At 56.5% G+C, this 23370-nt stretch overlaps 1 protein-coding gene across 5 annotated transcripts in view; it reads right to left on the bottom strand.

Annotated features, from left to right (window-relative positions):
- Positions 1 to 12741: 12741 nt before the first annotated feature.
- MBOAT2 (membrane bound O-acyltransferase domain containing 2) overlaps positions 12742 to 23370 on the bottom strand; it is a 68640-nt gene continuing 58011 nt past the window's right edge. For all 5 annotated transcript variants that reach the window (XM_045844543.1, XM_045844542.1, XM_045844544.1 and 2 more), the window contains 5 exons: positions 21287 to 21390; positions 18863 to 18927; positions 17426 to 17558; positions 15392 to 15543; positions 12742 to 14209 (listed from right to left, as the gene is read on the bottom strand). In XM_045844543.1, the coding sequence (XP_045700499.1) occupies positions 13984 to 14209; positions 15392 to 15543; positions 17426 to 17558; positions 18863 to 18927; positions 21287 to 21390 (680 nt within the window). In that variant the 3' untranslated portion in view covers positions 12742 to 13983. The remainder of the gene's footprint in view (positions 14210 to 15391; positions 15544 to 17425; positions 17559 to 18862; positions 18928 to 21286; positions 21391 to 23370) is intronic.

Here is a 23370-nt window from a genome sequence, read left to right as displayed (position 1 = left end):
AGGTCACGTGGCCTCGGGTGGGCGGGGCGGCACATGGCCACGCCCCCAGAGGTCTGGCGGCACCTGTGGGCGTGGCTGGAGGGGCTGCCGGCGCCGGCGGGCGCGCGCGCGCAGGTGCGTGCAGGGCACGCGAGTCCCCAGGCCCTGCCGCCTCCTTCTAGCCTCCAAACAGGTGTTTTTGACACGTGCTGGGCAATATTCTCATCACTGTCAACGTCACTCTTCTTGTCGTGGTTGATTTATATTCCCCATTCACCATCAGAACCTAAGCTTACCGCAGAGACCTACGAAGCCAGAGTAACTTCGGAAGACGTTGCAAATGCAGGCTGGCTCACAACCCTTCCTGGGGCCCCCCAGCGAGACTCCGCGTTCTCTGAACACGCAGGGGTTCCCCACTTCTGGTCCAGAGGGCCCGCCGGCTCCTGGCTCGCTCACACCCACTCCGCAGTCCCCCGGAGTCCGGCTTCCACCCCCATCTCTGCAGAGGTGACGCCTGGCTCGCCCCACTTGCCACTTGGCCATATTTGCAGTTTCTGGAACGCTGGGCCATGCTCTTCCTCCTCCTCTGCTCTCTTTTCCAAAGTGTTCCCACACCTGGACATTCTTCCCTGCCTGCGTCCGGCTGATCCCAACAGATGAAGCCTCTTTGTCTTTTAGGGTACAGTTCACGCAGTCCCCCCTTCGGTCAGCTCCCTGGATGACCTCACGCAGGCTTGTCACTCCACCTTCTGGACTCACCTTTTACCCCTCGGCACTGGGGCGGCAGGAGGTACCCAAAAGTACATCTTAAAGCCGATTTTAGCCTGTTTGCTTGTCTTTGCCCCCACCCGCTCACTCCATGCTCATTCCACACCAATTCCGCTCACACAGTTTGAAACAGCGTCTGTCCTTGGCAAGCCTTTGAGGCAGAAGGCAATTCACCACCCCGCCGTGCACTCTGGGATGCTCGCACTGTCCCATGCATGTCGCACCAACGCCTGATGGAGCCATACTCTTTGCTGACTTCATCCACTGGGAGTTAGATGCTCTTCAATAGTTCCGAACCTCGGCGCATCAAAAACACCTGTGGACCTTTGAAAAACATCAACATGACACACTTTGGGGATTTTAAAATGTCTCCCCAGCCAATTCCAGTGAAACACCATCCTCGGACCTGGGTTTTGGTCCCACTGTGTCCAAAGCAGTGACTTCAAATATGAATGTCCCTTTTTAATGTCAAACCGTTTTTTTTCTTTATTTTATTTTAGTTATTGTTCAAGTACAGTTTTCTGTCTTTTACTCCCATCCCAGCCCATCCCCCCAGCCCTCGTCACACCATTCTCGAGGACCTACACAGGGCTAGCGGGCGGCCATTTAGGGACCACCGGTCCTGAGAGCTCCAGGGAACTGGAGTCTGTGGTTCCGTAGGGATCGGTCGTCCAGGGTGGGAACCTGTGCTCTAGACGAAGCAAACTACAGTAGCCCCCCCTTACCCAGTATTTCACTTTCCCGGGTTTCTTGCTTCAGCAAACCACTGAAATCACTTCGAGAGTCTGGCTTTTCTTCTTGTCCTGTGCACAACAGCACAGAGTTAAGGACAGAGAGGAGAGGGGGACCATGGAGCCCTGTGTTCAAGACGGGGTGGGCTGGGGAGAGAGCAGCAGGGAGAGAGCTGGGGAGGAGAGAAAGTTATAACTGACTTCATATCAGTTCATGTGGAAACGACTTCGGGGTTTTTTTTAATGTTTTTTTAAAGATTTTATTTATTTTTAGAGAGGGAAGGGAGGGAGATAGAGATAGAGAGAGAAACATCAATGTGCGGTTGCTGGGGGTCATGGCCTGCAACCCAGGCATGTGCCCTGGCTGGGAATCGAACCTGCAACACTTTGGTTCGCAGCCCACGCTCAATCCACTGAGCTATGCCAGCCAGGGATAGCTTTTTTTTTTTTTAAAGGTTTTATTTATATATTCTTAGAGAGAGGGGAAGGGAGGGAGAAAGAGAGGGAGAGAAATATCAATGTGTGGTTGCCTCCCGAATGCTCCCAGCTGGGGACCTGACCCGCAACTCAGGCATGTGCCGTGACTGGGAATGGAACCGGCGACCCTTTGGTTCGCAGGCTGGCGCTCAATCCACTGAGTCACACCAGCCAGGGCTCAACTACTCTTATTACTTTTTATTAATAATTCTATTTTATCTCTGTAGTTTTTTCCTCTAAAACCAACGTATAACCTAAAGATAACTGCTTTTCTATTTGCTTCTCATGAAGAAGTAAACCTCTTCCTCTTGACTTCCAAATTGCCTACTAAGTGGTTCTTTCTTGAATTAAACTGACTTCAACATGATTTGTGTATGCGTTTGGATATTCTGGAACCAATACGACACTTCAGATTACTATCACTTTGTAATCCGTTGCAATATCTTCTAGAATAAGTTCTCCAAGATTGTCCTTCTTGGCCCTTTGCACTTCCACTGCGTGACCTTCTCCGAGTTCCCAGTCGTTGATGGCTTTCATCAACACCATCTTTCTGACAGTCTCTCCCCTCTGGACTCCGGTCACTCACGTGCCCGACCTTTGAACCAGCCACGGCCGCCGTGTCTCGCACTCTCTCGTTTGTGTTTCCTGCCTTGTGTAGTCTCTTCATGCTCTGCTCTGGGTATGTGGATATACGCTTTGAAGAGGAGGAGATTCGTTGCATGTGGAGGAAGCTGAAAGGACTTCTTAGTCAAGATAAGATTTGAGCTGGTTTTCCCTTACAGGTTGTCTAGCACTTTCTGTGGCCAGTATTCTACTTGAGCAGGGAGGTGAGTGACGTACAGTCAAAACATGACGAATGCAACTGTCTAACCATAACATGGGAGGGAGAGGGGCGGAAGAGAGAAGCAGATAACACTAGCCGAATACCAGTGTATCGGACATCTGGGAACGAGGCCTGAAGCAACAGCAACCAGCACACAGCTTGGGTGACCCCAGCACGCGGAGCCCGCTGCAGCCCCACCGGGAGAGGCTGCTCGTGGGAAAACACGGGGGGCGCTGCAGGACGTCCCGGCAGAGGCTCTCAACGGTGGGATCAGCTTCCATTCGCTCATTCAGTCATTTCACCTGCTGCCGTCAAGGAGCCCTCACCACAGGCCAAGCTCCTCTCGGTGGGGAAGGAGCCTCTCTGAGACTCGCTCACTGCACCAACATGACTGAATGCCTACTACGCGCTCAGCACTCCTCCAGGCGGCAGTGTGAGGACAGACACAGGGGGGAGGGCGAGTCCTTGCCGTCGTAACTCACACCCCAAAGTGGGGGGCGGGCAGACAACCACCGGACCAGGGACAGGCTGGGAGGCCGCAGGTGGTCCCACCTGCCGTGGAAAAGGAGCACGTGGCAAAGGCCGAGGGGCCGAGCAGGAGGTGGTGCACCAGGAGGAAAGGTTCTTTCAGAGGCGGCAGCGGGGTCAAAGTCCCAGGGTGGTGACAAGCTGGGCAGGTTCAGAGAACAAGAGGAGGTCCGGGGGTGGGGCGGCGAGGTCAGGGGCGAGGGGAGGAGTGGAGGGGCCCAGAGGCTAGGCCGCAGGGCAGGGCGTTTCGGACCCCAAGGAAGACAGTGTTGCCGCAGGGAAGAGGGGAGCCCCCGGAGACTGAGAGAGAGCAGGGCCCCGCTGCCTGTCTGGGAGGCCGGGGTGGAAGCTGGGACGTTTCTTTGCAATGCTACAAGCAAGGCCAGGGTGGTCCAGGCAGGGGTGACAGACGCACAGATGGAAAGTCGGGTTCTGGGTGCATTTGGGAGCAGGTGCCCAGGGCCGGAGGCAGCTGAGAAGTGAGGACCAGGCAGGTGTGTCCCCGCCAGGCCCAGAAGCTCGTCCCTGCCACACTCTTTCCGTCACAGACGTGAGACGTTGCAAGATCTACACCTGGTTGAAACGGAAGCGCTCTCCCGTGAAAATACACCCAGGAGAAAAAACACCGGGCCCATCCTGTGGGGAGATGTTCCCCATGACCCCTGCCCAGCCGTCCTCCGAGCCGCCAGGTCCTGAGAAGCAGCGGGGAAGGTCTGAGCATCGTCCCCGCCAACGTGACACATGACCGCATGGGGAGCGCCCTACCCAGGACCCTGGGGCGGAAGAGGGCACTGGGGAACACCAAGGCAAGGAGGTCTGAGTGCAGTGGGGGCTGTCGGTAACAACGTGGGCCCACATCGGTGCGTTAGTCTCCACGGAAGTGCCACACATGGGATATTAACGGTTGGGGAGCGCTGGGCTAGCTTCCCGTTTCCTGTCAATCCAGAACTGGAAGAAGGCGATACATATACCTAATGTTTCAGCAGTTTCCGATGCGCCATACTTCCCCCTCTCTCATCAGAGTCCCTCTGCTCTCAGGACAAGACACCTGGGCCCCCGCACAGCAAGGGGCCTCCGCTGGCGAGGGACGGGGAAGGCCGTGAGCCCAGGTCGCTGGCGAGGACGGCGGGGTCATGGCCGTGAGGGAGTCTGCAGACCAGAGGGCGTGAAGTGCGGAGCAGGAGCTGGCTGAGAAGGGACACTGCCCGGGGTGAGAGATCAGCAGTGATGGTGACCAGGTCCGAAGCGTCTACCCAGGCGCCCTGAGCGGAACAGGGGACACGGCCATCGGGGGCCAGCAGGCCAGGGGCCTGAGAGGCCGGGAGCTGTCAGGTTCTCCTGCAGGGGTCTCAGAATCATCGCGGGCCGCGGGCTAGACGGGAGCAGGGACCGGGTCCCGGTCTTTTCCAGCAGGGAGCGACCCGGGAAGCTCCAGGGCAGCAGCAGCGAGGAGGGACGGCAGGAGCTTCTCGGCTCGGGTGTTTCAGGGAGGAAGCGGGCACGACTGTCCTCAGGTGACAGGAGGGACAGAGGGCACGGACCTCCCCTCCAGGCCCCAGCGGAGAGAGGGCTGCCAGGGAACCAGTCTCAGGAGACGCCTGGGTTTTCGTTGGAGCCAAAGGGGAAGGGAGCCCCAGAGGCACTTGGGGGCTCTTTTCCTCACAATGCACCCCGCATTCCCAGGACAGGGCGGGGGCGGAAGATAGGCCATACAGAGCTGTGTGGGACCGCCAGGCTCCCGCTTCCGACCACGACAATGGAGCCGCTGGGGCGGAGGGAGAAGCGTGGAGTGCTGTGCCTCCGGGCAGAGAAGGAACTTGGATGCAACCCCCGGGGCAGCAGTCCCGGGGGGCAGCAGGCATTGCACAGAAGTCTGATCTTGTTCAGCCATTCGCAAGGGACTTCCCCCCCAAGGGCACCCCCACCGTCTGCTCAAAAAACCTGCTGACCTCACGGGGTCCTGGGTCCACCCCCCTAATGGAAAAAATGGCAGGAGCACCTGACCACGGGCACAGAAGTCCCCCGTGTGTCCTTCGCAGCTTCTCCCTGGGTAACTGACTCAGAAGTCAGATGCTGGTCATCTGGGCTGTCTCCCCAGAGCGGCTGGTTGTGTCTGGAATCACCTCACTGACTGCTTTTCTGTAATTCTTCCCGGTGAACGTTAAGAAAAGCTCTCATTAACTTCACCTGTTTGTGGCCTAACTGCGCCCCAGAGAGAATTACTGGGGAAACACGGGGCGCCAGCGTCTGTCCAGGAAGAGGCCGGGGAGGGCGGCCTCCCAGAAGCCGAGGGAAGACGCTCACGGAGAGTGGTCAGCGCGGCCTGAGGCTGCACACATGGGTGGGGGCGGGGGGGGGGGCGGGGACTGGCCATTGCGTCAGCCACAGAGGCCAGAGCGGCCCCTTGCAGGGGGACTCAGTGGAGGTGGGGACGAGTAAGGAAGCAGAGGGACTGTGCCGGTGACTCTTTTAGGAGCTTTATCGTCAATGCCGCAAGTGGGCTGCAGTGCAGGTTCCCACTGCCTGTCTGTGATTTTTGGATGAGAGCATCTCGGTCCTCAAGGCTAATGGCTCACGCGCACTGAGAAAACGTACAAACAGGAAATCAACTTCTGGGGGGACAGGTGGCCCCCTTGGCTGGTGGGAGGGCTCACCTTCTCATGGGCTCTTGGGTGCTGGGTATTGGGCAGCTGTCTCCCCAGGGGTGGCTGTGAACAGTGGCACCCAAGCTCAGGGCTGGGGCCCGTTTTTTGTTTTTATTTTTTTTTAAACATCTCCCATTCTGAGACGCTTTATTTTTTTTTTTAAGATTTTATTTATTTTTAGAGAGGGGAGAGAGGGAGATAGAGAGAGAAAGAAACATCAATGTGCGGGTGCTGGGGGCCGTGGCCTGCAACCCAGGCATGTGCCCTGACTGGGAATCGAACCTGCGACACTTTGGTTCGCAGCCCGCACTCAATCCACTGAGCTACGCCAGCCAGGGCTGGGGCCCGTTTTTTAAGGCTCATCTCAGGCGCACCTGCAAAAGGGGTGGCGGCCAGCAACTGGCACCGCACTGGGCACAGTGTGCCTGGCTCTGCCCCTCCGCTGGCTCTGCTCAGGGAAGCCAGTGGACAGAGCGGAGGACTCAACACCAAACAAAGCACACGTGATAAATAAGACACAGCATGACAAAGTAGAAAAGGATTTACCAGGAAGGAGAAATGCAGCGTTTCAGTGATCTGACGAACCTGCACCGGCACCCAGCTGGAGCCACAGGCGGACGGCGTCCACGTGACCCACGTTACTGCACACACCTAGGACGCTGTCGGACAGGGAGCAGGGGGGCACTTTTGAAATCAGAGCCAAGCGCACAGGGCAGGCCAACCAAGTGAAGAGCTGACCAAGAGGCTCAGATCGACAGTTACTACTTCCAACAAGGGAGGGGGAAGCGAAGGGCAGAGGCAGATATGCTGGCCTTATGGACGCCGTCTTTTTCCAGAAAAGACAAATTTTCAACCCCACAAGGCAAAGCAGGAACGTGTCCCACCTGAGCGGTGGGCACAAGCGTCCGTCATGCTGCCCTGTGATCCACATGCTTGAATTCCTTATTTTTTTAAAAAGGGGCTCCGTTTCTTCCCACTACGCCTTCTGCTGGCCGGGGGAGAGAAGTCACTGTCGGACAGGGGCGAGCAGCCCCGCACTGGCGTCGCTCCGGTCGGTCGTCGTGGTTCCACCCGGTGCAGCGCCCCACAGGCCCCGGCACGGCCCCTTCCTCTAATGAACTCCCCTCGCACATTCCTTCTCAGCCCAGTGCACGCCTCCTCCCAAACCCGGTGCCAGGCCCCGTGAGCCCCGACGCGGCCCTGGCCAGGCTCCCCGCGCACCCCCCTCCCCAAGGCCCTCCGTGCGCGCTCTCACAAAGCGCTTGCTGCATTATCTGGGCGGCGCCTGTCAGCTCCTGGCAGGCGAGGGCAGTGACTCACTCTTGAATTACCCAGCACACGGGTAGGAGCTCATTTAGCTTGGGGGATGAATACCTGAAAGAAAAAACCCTAAATGCATGGCTCACCTCTATAAAAGAGGCCTGTGAGGACCCGGCCTTGCTGGGCCTTCCTGACGGTGCAGTCCAGCTGGCCCTGGCCGCCCAGCACATTCACACACACACCCGTGAGGGCCGCGCTGGCCAGCGGCGCGGGCACAGCCCCGAGCCTCCACATGGGGTCCTTTAACTCGGCCATCCCGGTCTGAGGCCCTCCAGGGAGGAGGCACCACGGCTGGACGCACCTGGATGTTGCACAGCTGGCACCCGTGCACCACGGCACAACTTAGCGCACGATGTTCCCCTACGGCAGCGTCTACGCGGGCACGCCCCAGCGCCCTGGCGTGTGACCGTCATATGGAAACCTGGTGGGACTTCCGGTGCCCGGCTCCCGGGAAGCACAGCCCAGGCACACACGTCCACGCAGGGAAGGCCCACGGGGCGGAAAGGTCCCCAGGACGGGAAGGCCGGCTCCTTGTCGTCGTAACTGAGCAATGTCAACAGCTTCGCGTTATGTGTCTCAAGAGAGAATGCAAGATACCACACACCAATGTAAGGTGGTATACACTGCCTTCCAAAGTGTTTATCATGTGGTAAGTTTCTTTTAAATAATTTTTGAGCAGTTAGTGAGTCGACGAATCCTTAGACTTTTATTCATTATTACATTGAAGAACCTGGCAATAAAAAAAAATTACTTCTCACGACAGGCCCGGTGGCCAGCTCTACACATGGAACTCGGAGCCTCTGCAATCAGCACACACACACACCCATTTCCAAACTACTGTTTAATCGGTTGTGAAGACACACAGATTAGAGAAGAACATCCACGTGTAAGCGTGGTCGCCGATGCAACCAGCCGGCAGCGCGGCTCTGAGGACGGCCTGGAACCCGGTGGTCGTGGAACCCGGTGGTCCTGGAACCGCCACGCTGCGGCGGACCTGCACATGGCGGTCTCGTTGACCACACGACGAGAACTACGTACGGGTCTGTTGAAAATGCTTCTTAAAAAAACACATTTGGAATCATAAGAACAAGAAGCACAGACCACCACATTCTGTGCTCCCCCGGGGAGGGCAAAGGCGCCCTGTAAACCGCGGGCGCTGGGACCCTGCTCCGGTTCGGTGACGACGCCCACCCACTCCCGGGTGGAGACGGGGGTGGTGGGAATGAAATCACACACTCCCACCTGAACCGCGTCCACTTCCGCCCCCTGCTCTGCCTCGGAGCCCCCTCGGTAGCACGCAGGTGAGGGATGATGAGAAGACGGGTTCGGAACGTGTTTGTGATGAATGAACTCGGACTCCCTCCTGCAAGCGATCAAGTCAGAAGCAAGTGCACTTCAGGGACAAATCCGTGTGACAGAACCAGAAACACGATGGGGAGAGAGGCATGCTTTAAAAGTCTGTGAAACTCTTCACATCTGTCCTCTGATGGGAAAGGACAAAAAGGAATACCAACACACCAATTTCTCAAAGAAGTTACCCCAAAATAGAGACCGGGCAGGACACTGTCATTTACGATTCCAGGAAAAGACAGCCAGTCACTGTTTCCATGTCCAACAGGTTATTCAGAAAATGTTTAGTCATTCCACTGCTGTTGCTCTGTAACTCCTGGGTTTTCGTTACAATTGCATCTTTCCACGGTAGTGAACTTTGACAAAACTTGACTGAGTTTTCACTGAGGATGGCTGCACCACCGAGGAAGCCGGAGCTCGTGGCCCCGCACGGACCCTCGCCCTGGTGCTCGCGGAGCGGGGTCGTGGGGTGCGTGTTGTCCACCTTACAGAAGGGGCACAGAAAGAAGGCCGTTACAGTCAGCTTTAAAGGCAAGGCACATCAGCAAAAAAAAAACGTGTCTCGAGGCTGTTTCAGTTCAGAAAGTCTTCCCACTGACGGACCTGAGCACTCCTCCGCTCTTCACTGGGGCTTGCGCGATGTGAAAACCTGCTGAAATAAATACCATTTTAAAACACATAAAACATCATTCCGCAGCCCGTCCATCAACATGGAATTGGCCGCACCCTCTGTCCAAGCGCTCCGTCTGCAGCTTCGGCGCCCACTCTGAGCGCGTCCCCACAACCACCACACGGAGATCCCGTTTCACGGTCCTTCAGCCCGGAGAGCTGCTGCAAACACACGTGTGCGCGCCAGGTGCTGCAGAGACCCGCTGGAGACAGCCCCCACCTGCTAATCTTCCGAGTCCAAGTCCGAGTGGCATTTCTTCTTTTAAACGCAAAGCTTGTCCTTCAGACGCGCAGAGCACAATGACCAGCCACTGGGCCGAGGGGACAGTGGCATCGGGAACTGGAGGGCAGGGGGGTGGCACTTCACATTGTCATTTAGAACCCCGCACCCACGTTGCACGGGACATATTCAACTTCAGATGGACTGTTAGCGGCTAAATGAACCCCACAAAATACCAGTCTGTGTCTGCAACTCGGACCAATCACTTGCTCATGGTGGTGACAGGTGCTGTTCTGAATGAATTATTCTCTCCAGTAATTTTTTCTTTCAGTTACAATGTACAACACTTAAAACCAATTGATGATTTTGAACAGTGTGGAATAAGGAAGCAGAAGAGAATAAATGTCCAGATTTATTCACGAATATTCAAAGTCCTGAATAGGGAAGATCCTTGTCCTAAGTGTAAGCAAGTCCTTGAATTTTTTTAAATTATGTTTTTATTTATTTATTTATTTTTAGAGAGGGAAAGGAGGGAGATAGAGAGAGAGAGAGAGAGAGAGAGCGAAGCATCAGTGTGCGGTTGCTGGGGGTTATGGCCTGCAACCCAGGCATGTACCCTGGCTGGGAAAGCAAGTCCTTGAATTAAAGTATAGATTTTGTAATTATTTTAGTGGCAAGAAATTTAATTTTCCTGTAGTTTAAAATAAGGTAGAACTAAATTAAGTGTGTTTGAAATATCTTTGAATGAAGTAACAGTTGAGAAGTGGTAAGGTGGTAAACGGTGCCCGTGAGGCTGGCAGTGTGCGTAGAAGTTTTACATGTATTTTTCACGTTTACACGGCACAGAGAGAAGCAAGTGAGAGAGGAAATGGAGAAAGCTAAAGGGAAGCACACTCCCTCGGCACAGGCCACTGCACGGTGACAGGCTCAGTTCAAGGGCTGCACGCACTATAGAAATGGTGTGCCTTTCGCCTCAGTGGCCTGACGGGTCTTCCTCTGTCGCCATCGAAAACCTTCTCCAGAGCCAGGGCTTTGACACCAGTCGTCACAGAGAACGACCGTGACAGTGATGCTGACTGAGGACCTGCCCTCGCCCGGGACTCGACACGGATCTCGCTCACGGTCTCCGTTTGTGAGGAGCGCGGCTGGTGGCGGGCCTGGAGAACCGACCCTTCGGCACCTTCTCCCCGCGTGCAGGCGGCCCGTCTGAACCACAGGCTCCTGGACGGCGGGGCCGCAGGAGGGTCCAGCCCCCCCCACCGCCACAATCGTCAGTGCCCCTGTGTGGCGACCCTCGCTTCCCGGAACCATCCTGCTCACTGCAAATCCTCCTCCAAACTGGCGCCTGAGGTCCTGCCCGGGAACGGACCCGTGGCGGGGAGCAACGACGAAGTACGTTCCCACCCGCGGCACCGCGGCGGCCTAAGTGAGGGCCGGCCATGCTTGAAACCAAACCAACCTCTGTCACGCAGGGTGCTTCACAAGCTCCATAAATCCCTCCACTTCCCCCAGGTTCCAATAAAAATACTTCTTTTAAAAACCAAGAATAAGCCCGTGTAAAATGGAGACAGCTGAGACACATCAAATTAAAATAACTGTTATTGTCCCAAGAAAATGACTTCTGTTTTTTCCTGCAGTGTCGTTAATCAGCAGGAAGTACACACATGACATCGACGGACCACCTCTGGGGTGGCCTCATGACAAGCGAGGAGTGGAGGAGTCACACACACGGGCGCGGAACCCTGTGCTGTGACTCAGAAGCAGCAGGCGGCACAGCGAGTCCGCTCCCACCCGCTCACAGTGAGACGGCGGCGGCGGAGATGCCCCGGAGTTCACCTCCCGTACCGGAGGGGGGGCGGGGGCACTGCGAGTGGATGCGTTCACTTCACGGAGCACGAGAAGTTGCTTTTTGAGGAGACAAATCAACCTGAGAATTAGAATCATTTCTTTAGCCTTTCTTCTAGATTGCACACTTGTGACGATAACTTCTGCAAAATTAGAGAAAAGCTACCCAACGATTTCATACATTAAAAAAAAAAAAACAATGAGTTGATCCAGGGAAGTGAAAATCAGTCCGTTTATCTTCCAAGTTGCTGGAAACCGCACCAGTTACCTCGTTTCTGCGGTGGTCGCACTGCGGCCGCGTTCACTGAGCAGGAGGTGACAGCGACCTGAGGGCTACAGGCGAGAAACCCAAGTGCAGTCCAGGAATAGAAATAAACATGGCTCTTTGCAAATGGTTAAATAGGCTGAACAGAAAAAGTTTTATTAAGCTTCCTAGTTTTCACTTATGACATGCCTAGACTTGTCTTTTCAACTCTAAGCTTACTTACTTTTCCTTAACAGTGACCGGCTTTTCTGCAGCAGTAATTAAACTGAGGAGAGGTTTGGGGGGCGGGGGGGGGATATTTTCCATGGTCGTTCTTGCCTGTCTTCTCACATCACACAGCCAGTTTAATTTACTCAGCCCCCTGCTCTCTCCGACAGGTCACGGGGCGTGGCTGCTGACCTCATCGGGTGGGGAAAATGACCTTTAGAAAACTAAACACAATTCATACAAATACTCGGGTATCGCTGAAGGTCTAAAAAGATACAGAGACATTTTTGCTGATTAGGACCTCAAAAGCTCCAAGTATGTTTGTTTTTCCTTTCTTCTTTTTAAAAAAGATTTTATTTTTAGAGAGAGGAGAAGGGAGGGGAAAAGAGAGGGAGAGAAACATCAATGTGTCTCTCACACGCCCCCTACTGGGGACCTGGCCCACCACTCAGGCCTGTGCCCTGACCGGGAATCAAACTCGTGACCCTTTGGTTCACAGGAGGGTGCTCAGTCCACTGAGCCACACCAGCCGGGGCTGCTTTCCTTTCTTCTTAAGTGAAATACTATCTCACTTCAGCCAGATGGTCATTCTGTCCTTAACTTCATTTGAAAATTTACTAATAACAAAAATAGAGACCACAGACAGATAATTTGCATTTCATTAAATAATTTAAGGCAAAAAGAAAATAAATTCCACAAAGATTGGTCAAGTAAAGGTGCAGCCCTGGGGAGGGGTTCACGGCCGAGGCCCTGACGCCAGGCCGGCACGTCACCCCACTGTCCCCGTTCGGCTACTGCAGCAGCATGAGACCGTGGGGTTCGGGGAGACACCTCAGAGTCAAGGCAAGTTCATTCTGGTGAAAACAACCCGAAAGATAAAAGCACATTTTTCTAATTATAGAATCGAAAACTCATTAACAAGAGTTAACAGCAAAATTTTAATGTGAGAAGTTAAGAGTTCGGAAACTAATTTATATTATTCTCTAAAAACGTGGTTCAAACCCAATGACATTAAGTCTTCATTTCCCCAGAACTTTCCCAGATATGAATCAAACGGTCAAGGAGGAGGAGGTGCATAGCCAGACAGCAGCCTTACCCAGTGATTTCTCTTTCAAAACCCTCAAGCAATCTCTCACTATTGATTCCATAATCCGTTTGCAGTCCTATATAATTTATGCTTGATAAACTTCATTTAAGACCCACAGTATTAAAAAGTTATTAAACCTCTGTATCTCACAAATCACAGAAGCTCGGATAAATACCGGAGAAAAGCACTTTGCTGAGCACCCAGCACCTGCCGCGCGCCCGCGCTGCCTCCCACGGCCCCCAGCTCCCGCCCACCACACGGCGCCCTGTGCACTCCTGCCCTCCCGCCTGCCGGCCTGTCTCCGCCGTCTCCTCGCTCTTCTGTTAGAAAATGAGCTTGAAATATCGCATTACCAATCTCTGATTATACTTAGGAAATTCTTCCTTGAAGGGCTCTCTGACTGACAAAGTAATTAAACTCTCCGGGACAGTAAGCTCCCTGTAATTTGGCGTCCGTCCCACCCTGTTTACTGATTCACTACCTGCTGTAGTGACTTGAGATACTTGAAGAAGACCCTTCGCGTACTGAGATGTGTATTGCATTTTTAAACCAGCCACAATCTTAAATGCCCTGTTTTGATTTCCCCCGGAATTCCTTCCTAGCCTAGAACATCAAATGTTGAAACAGAGCTCTCACAGTAGCACACCTACTAACACCACTTAGGGACCACAGTTTAGGAAGCAGAGGGCTTAAGGCAAGACATTCATTCGGGAAAGTTAACGTCTCTCCGTCGCCCAGGTCGACACCATCCTTTTCCACCTCTTCAGCGCCTTGGGGTACGCGACGGAGGTTCGGCAGCAGGGCGCCCACGTGCCCCAGCTGCCGTGGGCCGCGGCCCCGAGCCCTCTGAAATGACGGGAGTGTCCTGTGTGAGGTGTGGCCCCCAGGGACGTGGCGTGGGAGGGCTCTTTCCACCCCACTCCCCAGCGGGCGCACAGGAAGTTCCCCATCCACAACTGTCCGATTCCCCCCCCAACTCACTCTCTCTTCAGACAAACCCAGACCCTCCAGAAGGTGCTAAGACTGGTTTCTGTTAAGGTAGGAAAAGCAGCCGCTGTGCGTCCTCCCGTCACTGGCCTAGAGACGGGTGTCTGGAGGCCGCTTCCCGGTCCTGGCTGCAGACGCTGTTTGTCGCGGAGAAACTGTTCTGTCCCGAAGAACTCTCTGCCTCATCGAACTTTTTGGATCGTGAGAGCTGCACGTTTTCGTGTGTATTCTTTCCTCTTTGAGTCTTTTTCACTGGTAGCAACAGTAATACCAAGATACCAGCAATGTGAAGGCAATAATACCAGGAGCTGGAAGGAAAAGGAAACACTTTATTCAAGTTTGACAATCCTTAATAACTGTGCACTTGGCAAAATGTCACACCCCCCCCATGTGTTATTTACTACATTACTCCCTTAGCCCCCTCCCCTGCCCAAGACGAATCTCCACAGTGTGTCCCAGTGGGTGTTTATGAAGCTCCGGATGAGTCCAAGCTGAGTGTAAGCCTGAGACTAGTTATCATGTTACATTTCTTTGTAAGGGTCATAAGGCCACGGCTGAATAGACCAACAACAAAAAGGCACTTATTCGTAGCAGCAGCGACCTGAAAGTAACCTCTCAAACCCACAGAACCAAATACTGAGCAAAGGAGAGAATGCAAGAGTAGCAGAGACTTTGACTGCCCTGGCATCTCCGGCTGCGTGTGGTCCTAACTAAGTTACGCGCAGTCCGATGAAGTAACAGACAAGCAACACTGCTGCTTGAGGGTCACTGTCACAAAAGTAGAAAATCACGTGGCACAGATTAAGTAGAAGCCAAATGTGACCCAAGCTGCTCCCACAGCTGTAAGTTCCAGTGACTGTGACCAGAAATACTGGGTGGAAGCTCACTCCACCTCATTACAAAATATGTAACAATTTCATTAAAATGGGTATTATCGTCACATTCAACCAGTTTCGGCCCCACATTCCGTGCGGTCCTTCCAAATGCCGGGCAGCGAAGACTCTGGGAGAGAACGAGGTCTTTGACCTCAAAGGTCGCTGGGGTCGGGGGAGGAGAGGAGTGAGAGGAAGCGTGGGATCCAGGACGGTGACGTCCCTGTCACGGCGACGACACAGTGCCGCTGAAGCACGAGACAGAGGGAAGCACGGACAGGCAAAGGGACTGGCACTGACTTACGTCCTCTCGATTCAAGAAGCTAAGAGAGTGAGTAGCTCCTTGTAAAGAAGAGCTACGCCTTCTGGTTAACCTGGGGGGGGGGGGAGGGGTGTCCGAGGCCCTGGCCACCCGGCTGCCGGTTCCCAGCCCCGACGCCCACTGAGGACCGAGCGGGGAGAGACCGGGAACTGCGGGTCTCGAGACTAGAAAGTACCGGCCCGGCCCCTTGCGGCAGGACACGAGGTGCTGGCGGCGTCACGCCGGACAGGGACAGCACGGAGCGCTCTTCCAGGGGGCAGTCGCCCCGGGGACACCGCCGGGGCAGGAGCGCTCACCTGTAGAAGGTGAGGGACGGCTTCACGGAGAGCAGCACAAACGGCACGACAGTGTAGCTCACGGCCACCTGCGTGGCGGCCCACGTGACCACGTCATACAGCAATTTCAGTTGGGGCGACTCGGTGAAATAATGCCTGAAGTTACTCCTCACCTGAAACAGAGAAACACAGGTACCTGCTTCACCTTTCACCTTTCACAGTACGTACGGAAGGACACTGCCTCCACCGAGGGCTCCGGGACGCGGGGGAACCGCACTCAGACGGGCTGGTGGGGGCCCGGCGGGGGAGCCCCTGCCAGGAGGCGGGTTCGAGATCACACGCGCACGCGGTAGAACACGGGAGAGGGTGCAGAGACACACGGGCGGAACACGTGGGTCCGGGGAGAGGGCGGGGGGGGGAGTCCCCCCAACTCTGCCGTAGACCTGAAAGTTATATGAAAACTACACATTCCCCAAAAGTGAAAAATAACGCTGCCCAGAGCTCCTCAGATCTGTCTTCCGTTTTCCCGCAGCAGGGACGAGGTTCGCCACGCCAACCGTGGCGGGGACAGCCCCTGCTCTGGCCTCTGCGTTTGCGGAGGACGGCACCCCACTCCAGCTCTCCCACGGCCAACGACAGCGGCGCGCACCCTCGGTCAGTCGGTGCCGGCTGGGCAGGGCTGCCGGAAAAGCCGCTTTCTAGCCCAGTAGCCGCTGTTGCGTGGTTTTTAGCTTCTAGAGAACAATCGGTTGTGAGAAGCGTAAACTCAAACGTTGTTTCCTGTTGTGTCACGTTCACTGCTTCTCCCACGATGAGGACGTTGACAGGTGGGCCGTGGTGGCCCTGCTGCGAGGACGCGGTGTGAGTCCGTCCGAGGGGAACTGCTGTGTGGGGCACGGCACGCGCCCCCCCCCCCCCGCCCCCGGCCCAGACCGCCCCTCCCTGCCCAGCACCCTCCCCAGCAGTGCCCGCCCACGCTGTCCCCTCTGCCACACTCGGCAACCCCTCCCTCCTCCAGTGCCTGGGTCCCTGACGCGCAGACAGAAGGGGACGAGGCCCTTGCCCAGTCTCATGGTCAGGTTCTGTCTCCTGTTCCTGCCCTGCTGCCTGCGCCCTGCCCTTCGCCTTTCCAGACCGGTCCTTCTTTACGCAGACCGCAGGGGCCTGTCGTGCCCAAGCACCCGAGCACTTTCAGAGCCATCTCTGCTGATGTCACCTGCACGCCCAGAACGCCCTTTCTCCCCGCCCCCACTCACCGCTGAAGGAACTTGCTCTCCGAGAGCCCAGGCCCAGCCTCGCTGTCCGAGGGAGGTCGCCGCCAGTGACCCTCAGGCCATGGGAACTTCCCGCGCCCCTGAACACCTGTGCTGCAGCCGGTAGGCGCGCAGAACCCCCCCCCCCCACGGGCCTGTGGTGCACACGTGCACACGCGTCTCACGCCCCCAGCGAGCCCACAAACCACCGGAGGCAGGGCCCTCGGTGAGCTCCTCTCGGTGCTTCTCTCGCACGCCCCCCGCGGCGCCTCACCAGCGGGCGCAGCGGACACCTGCTCGTTTGGTGCACGAAGCCACCTCACCTGGAAGGGGCAGGTGAGACTGCCCACCACCGCTTCTGTCACGTTGCTCTCCTCCGGCTGCCTTTCAAGGACGCACGCTGAAGCGTCCCCCGTCTTTTCCCACCCTCGTCACGGAGGTCCGCCTGCTCAACCGTTTCCCAGAAGGTCACTCCAGGCCCCAGCCGCGCAAACCCGCTCCGGAGGTGCGCCCCGCTTCTCACGGCGCCTGCCCCCGGATGGCCCTGCGTCTACACCAGCGCTGGAAGGTTCCAGCGCTCCGGCAACGTCGCTGAAACCCCACCAGCCCTCCTGGTCGTCTTACGGAACAGTTTTCATCTCCTTAAAAACCTCTCCAACGGCAGTGGTCGCCCTGTGGGTGCCACTGTGCGCCGGGTCTTCCCCACGGAGCCGCGTGCAGGGCCCACGGGTGCGTCTGGAGCGAGGGGAGCACGGTCCGCGCTCTGCTCGGCCTCCACTCCACACCGGCTGCAGGCACTTACCGCGCGTGCGGCCAGCGTCATCAGCACCCCGGTCAGGAAGGTCAGGTAGTACCCCGGGTACACCCCGTGCCAGATGGCGGACAGGACGAACGTCTGGATGGTGGGGCTCACAGTGGCGCGTTCGTAGCACACCCTGGAACGAGGGGGGGCCGGGGGAGCGCACGGTTAGACCCTGCAGCCCCCAGGACAGCCGCTCTGTTGCCGCCTGCGAGGGCTCAGGGGGACCAGGGACTCGTGCACCGGCCACCTCCGGCCGAGACGCCATCCGCCAGCCCAGGCCCCTCACAGCTGCGAGGTGCCGAGCGTGGAAACCCAAGTGCAACCCCGTCTTCCTACTGGCGCGACGTAACACCTGGAACGACCACTCCAAGTGTTTGGGGAGTCTGTGCTAGTTAAAAAACCCTTTACGATTCAAGTTATTTCTATTTCACACTATTTTTTTGTTAGTATCATTAAGACCTTTCAATTGATCTAATAACACTATTCGTTCTGGCAAGTGGGCAGGGCTTGCTCCACAGTTTCCTTGGAACAGGCTAGAGCACTCAGATGAATATAGCATCTTCCTAAGGGATCACACTGGAATCCAGCACCAGAAATAACACAGCAAATGAGCCCCCAGACCCGCAGCCATGGGGGCCACTGCGGGGCAGCAGGGAGCAGTGATGACGATAGTGACGCTACGTCCTGGCTCTCCCGCAGGGTGAAGACACCCCACTCATCCCGAGACGGGGGTGGGACCAAAGGAGCCCGGTGCTGAGAGCCCCCCGCCATCCCAGGGCCACCAGTGACAGAAACACAACAACAGGGGCGTTAGGTGCCCCCGGGACAGTGAGACAGGGCTGCTCGGGGTTTCTGAGCCATTCCCTGGCTCGGTCTTCTGTTCCTGTCCCACTGCCCGGGCTGCCCTTCCCTCCCGGCGCCCAGCCAGCCGTTCCTGCTCACCGTCCACGTCGGGGCGAGGCGCCCCCCCCCCCATCACCAGGCCCTGGCACCCCCTGCTGCACCTCCCCCTCGCTCCACGGCGAACAGCGCCCGGGGACCGCCTGGCTCTGTCTTTAACGAGGCCGCAGGCGCTGCAGAGGCCGGGGCTCCTGCCCTGGCGGCCTTCCCACCCTGTGCCGGCAGGGAAGGCCTGCTGAGTGGAGCGTGTGGGAGCCGGGACTGCTCTGGAAAACCCAGGGCGTAAAGAAGCGCAAAGGTTGGACAGTCGCCAGTTCTGTGCGGGAGTGGGGGCGCCGCGGCCTGACCTTGGCGGAGGCCTCCCCAGGCCGGCGGAGGGCCGGGCTCAGGAGGACTCGCACAGTGTTCCCGGGGAACACCGAGGCCACAGCGTCACTCAACGCACGGCCAATTGGGTCCGGAACCTGAACTCCGCGAAGGGCGGCCCGGTCACTGACTGCCACAGCGCAGCTGAAGGCTGTTCGTGAAGGCACGCACCTTTTCAGCCAAAGAGCCGTCTGGATGTTCCAGTTATCGAGAAACATCTTGAAGCTTGTTGACATCTGGAAAACAAAGGAACTTTATTCCTTGCCCCACAAAATAATGGCGTTTTAATACAGGTAATAACGTTTTACTACTGTGCTGCACACCAATGCACCTGACAGGGACGGCAGGGCAGGGATTCCCCCCCCCCCCCCGCGCTGCTGCTCTAAGGACGCAGAAACGCCACACGCGGTGCAAGGGGCACGTCCGCAGGGTGACGGGTCACCGCCCTTTCCTCCCGCACGGCGTCCTTCACAGGGGAGCGCGTGGGGTTATGCCAAAGGCATTCCCGGGAGACGGGCAAGGGGCCCTCAGGAGGACGGGTCGTCCCGCGAGCCACACCCACTGGGGTCCCCGCCTGCACAGCCTGTGGCCCACCACCCACCACTCTCGTCAAGGTCCCGATGTCTTCCCTGCCCCCTTCTCACGCAACCCCCATCCAAGTCCTGGCCCCGCCCAACCGCACCGCCCACGTTCCCCGCTCGTAACGTCTGAATGCCGGGAGCAGAGTGTCGTCACACGAGTTCGAGACGGCGCCGCCTGGCTCTGAACTCCAACGAGCCCCAAACCCTACGGCCGTCCCCGTCCCCCGAGATAAGGGTGTGTTCTCCTCTTCCTGGAAACAGCTGTGGGAGTGAGCCCCTGGAAACGCCCGTGTGTTTGGGGGGTCCAAACCAGGCGGACACCAGCGCCGTGGGAGGGCCAGCGAAATGCCGACGCCCCACTCTCCGGTCTCTGCCCCCCCCCCCGCCCCCCCAGTCCCGCACCGCGGGGACTTGGATCCTTCCCTCCAGACGTGACAGAAACTGTCAAAGCCACCGCCTCACGTCGGACCTGCACACTCGGGGGCACCCGCGGGCAGCTCTCCTCCCGTCCTGGTTCTGCTGCAGAAGTGGCCCCTCTCCCACCGGGTCACTCTGCCCTCCCGCCCTCTGCACCGTGCCCCACACCCCCCCGCCCCCCTGCTCAGGGACCCCACAGAGCAGTGAGTCTCTCTCCCTGTCTTCACACACGCTCCTGATCAGTACACAGGCTTCGGCCCCTCCACTTAAAACAACACAAGGCTCCTCCAACCACCCGGCCCCCAGCTGTTGCCGTGTCTCCACCCTCCTTCCCTAACGCGGAGAGCCGTGAGGTCTGGCTTCTACGCCCGTCCCTGCCTCGACAGCGCCACCCAATGGCCCCACACTGCCAATGCCGGCGGGCTGCAGGCCCTGTCTCAGTGCAGCGGGCACCTTGGCAGCGCGGAGCACCGCTGCCCACGCCCTCCACAGAGGGGGACCCCCTTCTCCTTCCTTCGCCTTTTCTTACACCGTGTCTTCTCCACAGGGGCAATTTTCCCCCGGGGAAGCAGAGATCTCTCTCTCTCTTTGAGTGTAAAGCGTGTGTGTGTGCACACACACACACACACACACAGCACGAATAGATACGCAGTGCACCTGTGGCGTTCAAGTCTCACGGGCGGATGTTGGAAAAAGCTCGAGGGGCCCCGGAAGGTACAATAACGACCAGAAGGGTGGAAATGCGGTCGTATACTCATCATCCCGCGTCCACAGTTACCAACCCTCCCCTCCCTGCTCCCTTTTTATCACGGACGTTAACAGCATTTCAGAGCAGAACGCCGGACACCTTGTCTCACCCGCAGTGGACCCGAATGTATGTCCTTCATACACATGAGGACTTTCCAGAAACTATGATCAGACCCAACAAAACCAGCAGTCACTCCCCAGCCTCACCAACACCCACTCTGTACTCAAACATCCCGATCGTTCAAACACGCGTCTCGGTGTCCTCGTCTGCTGAGCGGCGAGGACAATGGCGCCCGCCCGGGGGCGGGGGCGGGGGCGGGGGGGCCGGCGGTCGGCAGCCAGGGTCCGCACGTGCGTGCGGCACAGCACCCCCCACTGCGCTCCAGCGGCGCTCACCCCCCCCCCCACACGCCCTCCGTGGCAGGGCCTGACCCGGCCTCTGCTGCCGCTGCCGCCTACCCGGGGAGCCGTGTGCTGTGCGCGCCCCCGGGCTGGCTGCTCCCCTCTGCCGGGGGCGGCGGGGGAGGGCTCATCACCTCCCTCCTGCGGACCCGCCGACGACATCTCGTCCTCCAGGCCCCGCCGTCGCCTGAGGCAGACTCCCGCCCTGCGACGACGACGACGCACACCTGTCGGATCGTTGCCCTCTCTCCGCCTCCCTGGAACTGCCACCAGATCACAGCTCCGCCGGGGCCCCGAGCGTCCCGTGCTCCGTCCCCGGGGCCCGGTCAACCACCCGTCGGCGCTGGCGCTGGCGCAAGGACACGACGGGCGACATCCCTGAAAGGCCCTCGGTGCCACCCCGGGACACCCCGGCACGGTCTGCGAGAGCGAAGGACGGCGCACTGACCTCGATCTGCCGGATCCTCAGATTGGAGACGAGGTCCCAGCGAGCTTCCCCGTGCTCGTCGTGCCCTCTGAAACCGAAGCCCGCGGCATTGTTAATAGCGTCAGCTGGAGTGGACAAAGTGAAACAGAACACTATTAATAACCCATGGGACAGCCTGTCACCTTCTCCCGGGGCGTGTCTATCACCACATTCTCCTGTATGACCTTTTACTCTTAAACAGTACAAGGAGACTTATTCTTGTTTTGACCTAAGAACGACCTGGTTTTTAGGACAAACCCTCACATTTTGGGTATGAGGTTTGTTTCTTCTGCCTCAGTGGCCCTGGTTTTTCTAGCTGGTCTCTAACCGGACATCCTCAAGGGGGCGCTCTCATGGCCGTGGACAGGGTGAGACACGCTTCAGCACAGCGACAGACAGGTCCAGTCACAGCGGAGCAGCTTGGACGTGGGCAGCCTGGGAGTCACCCGGGCCGCAGAAGCTGCTGGCGTCTCCAGCGAACGGCGTGGAGCCAGACTTCGGGGTGAGGGTCCCACAGGGCGGGCAGCCGTGTGCCGCCCAGGCTGCTCAGCAGGAGTGAGAGGGAGTTCGAAACCTCTGGGCGAGACGGAGGCGTGGGTGGACAGGCCTCGCCTCCTCATGCGACCACAGAGAGAATCAGACCCAGACCTCAACACGAGCGACACCAGAACCACCAGAGAATCGAGCTGTGTGTAGGTCTGGCAAGCAAGGATTTAAAGAAGCCACGTTCGTCCACACAGACCCCACTACCAGGACAGGGGGGCACAGCAGGTCCCCAACGCACAGAAACCCACACGGGGAGGCGGCCAAACTGAGGCGCCACATGACCCAAATCAAAGAACAGAACAAACCCCCAGAAAAAGAACTAAACAAAACAGAGAAAACCAACCCACCAGATGCAGAGTTCAAAACACTGGTTACTAGGAAGCTCACGGAACTCACTGGGGGCCACGACAGCATAAAAAACACCCAGGCAGAAATGAAGATTACACCAAGCGAAATAAGGAAAAACCTACAAGGAACCAACAGTGGAGGGGATGAAGCCAAGAATTAAATCAATGATTTGGAACATAAGGAAGAAATAAGCCTTCAACCAGAACAGCAAGAAGAAAAAAGAATAAAAAAAGATTATAGTATATGGAGCCTCTGGGACATCTCCAAACACACCAACATCTGAATTATACGGGTGCCAGAAGATGATCAAGAAATTGAAAAAAATAATAATAATAAAAAAAACCCCAAAACTTCCCTGATTGGTGAAACAAGTCCAGGAAGCACAGAGTCCTAAACAAGTTGGACCCAAAGAGGACCACACCATGACACATCATAATTAAAATGCTAAAAGTTAAAAATAAAGAGAATTTTAAAAGCAGCAAGAGAAAAGCAGAGAGTTGCCCACAAAGGAGTTCCCACAAGACTGTCAGCTGAGTTCTCAAAGGAAAACTTTGCAGGCTGGAAGGGACTGGCAAGAAATATTCAAAGTGATGAAAAGCAAGGACCTACAACCTAAATTATTCTATCCAACAAAACTATCATTTAGAATGGAAGGGCAGAGAAAGTGCTTTCTGGACAATGTAAAGCTAAAGGAGTTATCACCAAGCCATTACTACACAAAATATTAAAGGGACTTATTTAGGAACACAAAGATGATCAAAACTATGAACATTAAAATGGCAACAAATTCAAAAGTATCAACAGCTGAACTTAACAATACCAACTAATCAAACAACCAGAACAGGAACAGAATCATAGATACGGAGATCATTTGGAGGGTTATCAGCAGGGAAGGGGAGGGGGGGTGGGGGAAAAGGTGCACAGATGAAGAAACCTGATTGGCAGGTACAAAATAGACAGTGGAAGGTTAAGAACAGTACAGCAAATGGAGAAGCCAAAGAACTTGTAAGCATGACCCGTGGACATGAACTAAGGGTCGGGGGAGGGGACTGCTGGAGGGAGTGGCAGACCCGGGTGGAGGGAGGTACAGGGGGAAGACTTGGGACAACTACAACAGCACAATCAGTAAACTATATATATATTATTTTTTTAAAGGGCTGGTTTTTTTAAGA

Source organism: Phyllostomus hastatus, unplaced genomic scaffold, assembly GCF_019186645.2.
Source record: "Phyllostomus hastatus isolate PE091 unplaced genomic scaffold, TTU_PhHast_1.1 phas_contig_402, whole genome shotgun sequence".
Lineage (NCBI taxonomy): Eukaryota > Metazoa > Chordata > Mammalia > Chiroptera > Phyllostomidae > Phyllostomus > Phyllostomus hastatus.
The sequence above is the reverse complement of the archived record's forward strand: the minus strand, read 5'-3'. Positions and strand labels throughout refer to the sequence as shown.